This window comes from Notothenia coriiceps, unplaced genomic scaffold (assembly GCF_000735185.1).
Source record: "Notothenia coriiceps isolate Sejong01 unplaced genomic scaffold, NC01 NC01_scaffold00036049, whole genome shotgun sequence".
NCBI classification, from domain to species: domain Eukaryota; kingdom Metazoa; phylum Chordata; class Actinopteri; order Perciformes; family Nototheniidae; genus Notothenia; species Notothenia coriiceps.
Genome location: NW_011368750.1, coordinates 22,521 through 28,560, shown reverse-complemented (window position 1 = coordinate 28,560; position 6,040 = coordinate 22,521). Strand labels below are relative to the sequence as shown.

At 42.3% G+C, this 6,040-nt stretch overlaps 1 protein-coding gene across 1 annotated transcript in view; it reads right to left on the bottom strand.

Annotated features, from left to right (window-relative positions):
• Positions 1–527: 527 nt before the first annotated feature.
• The window catches only part of LOC104963358 (hormonally up-regulated neu tumor-associated kinase homolog), a 23,606-nt gene continuing 18,093 nt past the window's right edge, over positions 528–6,040 (bottom strand). The window contains exons 7-11 of the mRNA XM_010791935.1: positions 4,380–4,515; positions 3,627–3,801; positions 3,456–3,533; positions 1,799–2,090; positions 528–1,714 (exon numbers count right to left, since the gene is read on the bottom strand). Of these exons, the coding sequence (XP_010790237.1) occupies positions 945–1,714; positions 1,799–2,090; positions 3,456–3,533; positions 3,627–3,801; positions 4,380–4,515 (1,451 nt within the window). The 3' untranslated portion in view covers positions 528–944. The remainder of the gene's footprint in view (positions 1,715–1,798; positions 2,091–3,455; positions 3,534–3,626; positions 3,802–4,379; positions 4,516–6,040) is intronic.

Genomic DNA, 6,040 nt, shown 5'->3' with positions numbered 1-6,040 from the left:
ATACTTTTTTTACTTTGACTTTAAATGTCAGTACAAAAATGGGTTCATGAGCAGTGAATACAAATAGATCCATACGTCTACATTAAACATGAAATGGTTTAGACCAGGGGTGTCAAACTCAAGGCCCACTTCATTTTATGTTGCCCGCAAGAACTCTGAAAGAATATAATACGTTTATATGCCGCTTTACAGAAGCATGTTGCCCATAAACTACATGTCCCACAAAGCATATACATAATTGTATGCATATTATTTTTATATTTTTTTGATATATATATTTTTTTTTGTTTTATTATTTTTTTATTATTATATTATTATTATTATAGTTTTTTTTTTTTACTGTCTTTTTTTTATTTTTGTTATTCCTAATTCGTAGTGCTATATTACTACCTATAACCTATATATATATATTCTACGTTCCTCTCCCCCCCACTTATTTATATATCATACTTATACTATATCTACCCCGTTTCTTAAAGTTACAACTGGCCCTTTGAGTTCAACCATAATGCTGATGTGGCCCGCAATGAAATGTAGTTTGACACCCCTGGTTTAGACCAAATGGCTCTACCTAAGCCTTTTAAACAAAGGTAACATTACAATTAAAGAGCTTAAAGGTAAATGTTTTGGCACTGCAGCATATAAAAAACTCATACTGTATGTGGTATGTTTGGTTGGGAGTCCTGTTTGTGAGCAAGGCATGAATGGAACAGTGAAGAAGCTGCCATTTACACCTGTTTCTGCTACCCTACCTCTACTCAGTATTTCATAACTTCCATCCCTTATCCATCTTTTCTTTCATTCACCTTTATGTTGGTAGTATTTCAACACAGGTCAGTATTTCTAATCTATTATCTAAACATGTGACTAACCTCAGTACTAACTTCTCTTCTCACTGCAACATTTCCTGGCCACTATCACTGCCTTTCTATCGCATATCTGTCTCAGTAGTCCATGCTGTTTAGCTGGTTCTTCCTATCCGTCTTCCCCTGAAGGGCTGCAGGGAGCAGTGGCAGGTTCAGGTCTGCCACCCGCCGCTGGAGAGATGATCGTAACTGAACTGAGTTCCTCTTCAGCCCTCCTCCTGCCGTCCCTCTGTCTCCTGCACCTCCTGCTGCTGGTGACAGATCTTTTCTCTTGTCCCTCTCCTGCCTGAGGCTCTTAATGACCAAAGTATGTTGTCTCTGTGAGGGGAAGGCGGGAGGTTTGGACCCGTTCACCAGAAGTCCTGGGGGTCCGGGTCGGGTCAACCCTACCCACGTCATCTTCCTGCCTCGTCCGTCTTTCAGCCCCACGTTGCGCAGGCGGGGCAGTTGGGCAGAGGTGGACGTGGATGTTGTCTCCATGGTACTCTGTTGGTCTTTTTCTGTCTTTGTGGGGTGTGCGTCCGCCTCCAGGAGCATTCTGGGAGAGATACCGTTCTTCTCTGAGGAATAAAATGTCTGCAGCTTCTCTAGACGCTCGTTGATGCTCAGGTGATGGGAGTGGTCGTCCTGGTGGCGGTTGTCGTGGAAGCAGTCTGACCCGGGGTCTGCCGCCCCGTCCGATTGAGTTGTCCTGAGCAGGTGTGTGTGTCGAATCGGCCTCGACGTGCTGCCGTCTCTGATTGGCTCGGCCGGTAAAGGGACTTGGCAAGGGGCGGATTCACAGAGTTGCGATGCAGAGGCTTTAGGAGGAGAAAGACGGACAAGTTCCCTGTCCCCGAAAACAGACACTAGAACAAACAAACAGATAGAGCATGTCACACACTGTACCTAGGATATGTGCTGCTTCTATTCTATATTATTCTAATACTGACCTTCAGGAAACAGCATCTCTCTCGTGTCTAAGCTGATGGCGATCTCCTCATCAGTGGCCCCGTCCTCTGTGCACAGGGGGCCAGGGGAGGGAAGGCGGGGGGGTATTGAGGGGGAGACAGAGTGAGGAAGCTGGGGTAGGGATGGGGAAGGGGGACGGTTTTCTCCATCCTCTCGGCGGCCCTTTCTAAGCAAGTCCTCAGGCCTCTTCCTGTTGATGTGATATTCTGTCATCTGTTGGGCTTTCAACGGCCGGCTGGACGGCTTTGAGCTTTTCTCGTTGGTCTTTTCATTCTAAAACAATAAGTGATCAGTTGTTAAAAGGCCCAAGAAAGTTTTGACAAAAGACATCCCATAGTCTTGGAAAGCTGCCTGAAGATTAAGAGTTGAATTGAACTACACTTGTGTGTTTCATTCGATTGTTGATGGTATTTTACTTTGATATTGTATGAGCTACCTCTAAGCTTATCTGTAATAAACATCAGTAATTTAGAACATTGTATTGGGCGGCATCTTACTACCAGAACATGGGAGCTGTAGCTTATTTTCAATCCTACATCTATCTTCCCGCTCCATTAAATACTGACTTGTGCAACAAATAATAATTCCTCAAAATAATAAATGTTTTCCTCCTGTTTGAGGTACATTTTTGAGAAATTCTAGTAGCTATTTCGAGGATATTTCTTTGGTAAATGAAATATTTATGACTTTTTAAAAAAACTATATATTTAGGTTTTCATAGGAACAAAATTGGAGTTTGTTTATTTGTATGTTTATTTAGGATCCCCATTAGCTTTTGCTCTTGACAAAAGGTACTCTTTCTGGGGTCCGACACTTAAAACAACACAACAATAATACAACAATACAACAATACTCAACAAAACAACATTCAAGATACAACAACATCCCCAACATCATCAACAATCTCCAACATCATCAACAATCTCATCCACTTTCAACATCAAACTCATGGATGACATCAAGGATGAGTGCACCAGACCAGTACAAAGCATGAAATAAGATTCAATTAGGGTTCACAATTCACAAGGGGTACATGCTCATTAGTAGATGGCCCTTCAATCTCTTCTTGAAAGAGACTCTGGACTCTATTTCAGCAAGGTAGTTTGGCAATGAGTTCCATTCCATTATAGCTCTATAAGACACAGAAGATTTCAGAAGATTTTTCCTGGGTTTAGGTGCCAGTAGATGGCCTGATGTAGCTTGTCTATTCATGCTCGTCTCTTGTTTAAACTATTTGATCCTAAAAATAGAGCTAATCTGGCAGCCTTGTTTTGAGCTATTTGTATATGTGTTTTTGCTGCTGACATAGAAAGGGAGGCCAGAAATTATTTAGAGAAGGAATTATAACATTTATTACACCTCTATTTCAAACACAAAATACCACTTTACTTTTTAGCTTTGGTCTCCGTACACGCTTCTATAAGTTTTCATTTTCCATTTTTTATATTCTATTTTTATTTTATTTTTTTTATATGCTAATAATTGTTTTACTATAAACCAACCAACCAAATGTGAACAGGTGTTTATTTGACTACTTTCTACTTTTGGGATTGTTATTGGGAATCCTTATCCTTTAATAGAATAATATCACATCAATATATCTATAAATGATCATTGCATATATTTCAATGACATTACCTGACTCTTTGAGTCAGCGTCATGCCTCTCTCTCCATGTATTCTTGCTTGGAAGACTCCAGTCATTATTCTCTAGTTTCTGAAAATCAATCATTTTAAGCTGTTAAAACTTCACAACATCTTTCTTATAATTTAATATATGTTTATGCATATAATTTAAAAAAAATGTCACCTTGGCCTTTGTTCCCTTCTGGCTCCTGCTGAGCTTGTGGAGCAGCAGGTGATAGGAGGCCATGATGGCGGAGGGTCTGTTGATGGTGAGTGTGTGTATGATTTCAGAGAGGGAGTAGCCCAGCGTGTCCGTCATGTATCCCAGCACAGAGGAGTTAAGATCCTCTGGACCCAACCTGGGAAATAACAAGAGAGGTGGATGGAAAAACCGTAACAAACATAAAATGTGAAGAGTGAAGCAGAGAGAGAAATGTGATAGTGATTAAGGGTTTGTTGGTTCTGAAAAGTACGAGCAGTAACTGAAGGATTTGGTGTTGATGATTTTCAAATGTGAGCAGAACAGAGCAGCGCTTCATTCATGTGGATTCAAGAAGATGTTATTGCCAAGAGGAGCGATACATGATTGCATTTCCACACTGCGTAAAAAGTGATAAAAGCATTTCAGTCATGCTCTAACACACGAAGCTGTTACTCTACTGACCACAAAAACGTTCTCTTTGTTCGAAAAATTGCAGTGATTTCCCCCCTCTGTTTCCCACATTGTAATGTTTGCTGCAGAACAGTCTTACTTTGCCCTCATGTTGCAAACAAATATACTATAGAAAATCGGAAAGTATAAAAGGGATTAACATACCTTTTTTTTAGGAATATGAAAGTCAAACATTACCTATTTTCTAATATTTAGATGGGTTTGAAAGATAGGATATAGATTTCAAATATAAAAAGGTAGATTTTGAAGTCTGAGAGTAGATACCTGTTTTTATGAGTGAGTGTGTGTAGTGGTTTCTTGGCGTATCCCTCGTTGATCCACCTCTCCTCCATCGCAGCTCTGACACTGGGTCTCTTCGCTGGGTCTGGCTCCAGGAGAGACAACACAAATGCCACCGCACCTGAATCAGGGGCAATGATAAAGCAGTGTATTGTTTGTTTACCTAGTTTTCAGGATTTTCAATTATTCTGTTTCAGAATTCAGTTTGGTGCAAGTTCACATTTCCCTGGAAAATACAGAGATGTTTAGCCTCCAGCCTGTAACATGTGCTGTTACAGTTCACTCTTACATCATTTTTGTAATTAATAAAGGGAAAAATGCCGAGCTATCCAGCATCAAACAGGTTGTGGAGACCAGAAACCAAGCTCAAAGTAGGTTCACTTACATTCAACAGGTTTAATTTCAGATTATAAAGCTATTATCATCGACCCTAACTAGCATAAATAACCATGTAATTACAAAGTTAACCATTCTTAGCATTTACCCTGGGTTCCCTATTCACCAACTCACTCACGCCCATGTGTCCTGCTCGTTGGGAGCAGTAGTGGGCTAAAGAGGGATTTTTTCCTGCTTTTTTTTTCCCGCTGCTGGAGAGGACGCTGGCGTTGACTGTTCGCCGCTTCTCCGCCTCTGTCACCCTCTATCACGTGTGTCCTGCTCGTTGGGAGCAGTAGTGGGCTAAAGAGGGTTTTTTTGTTTTTTTCCTGCTTTTTTTTTCCCGCTTTTTTTTTCCCGCTGCTGGAGAGGACGCTGGCGTTGACTGTTCGCCGCTTCTCCGCCTCTGTCACCCTCTATCACCCTCAGCTACCATTCGTTCTTCAATCTTTCGAATTGGACCACTGTCCTGCATTTACACATCTTTAATGCAATGCACATTGTTTTTAAATTTTTTACTTATTTTGGACTTCTGCCTCCGTTGCTGGCTGTAGCCGGCTGCCCTCACGTAGCCATCAACGTGCCGGGTGGCTATTGCTATCTGCTACATCGCCTACTGTCTGTCTCCGTCCCACGCAACAACCGTGGACTCTCTCTGCCTCCTGCCTTCATCTCTGGGGTGCATCTGTCCCGTCCCGCTGCTCACATCCTCCTGCCATGTCGTGGATCTTCCTCGTCTCCACAACAATCCTCCACCTCTGTGAACCTAGCCCGCTAGCTGCTATCGCTGCCATCCCACTGCTCCCAGCCATTCCGCCTGTCATCATTCTGAAATACTCCATCTCACAGCTGCTGTCATTGACCAACTCCTCCACTCCGTCTTCCATCTCAGTCATCAGACATCTTGGACTCCTTAGTCGACCCCGCTACATTCACCGAAGCACCCGCCGCAGTTTTGTTTACCTTCAGCACGGACAATCCATTGCATCCATCTGCTCCACGCAACGCACTGTTGCACACCCGACGCGTCATCAGAACGCAACTCCTACTGCTTCTCTTACACTCTCCCCCGCTCACCTACACTCCCCCACGTTTTTTACAAGGGAAGTCCAAAGAAATGAGTAAATGACAGACTACAAAGAAGATAATTATAACGACGACGTATTACACATACAACGGTAGTAACAATAGACATCTACACCAAAAGGCTCGGCGAGGCTAATGTTCCTCTCAATGTTGCCCTCTTGACACTGCAGTATACATATGTGTTT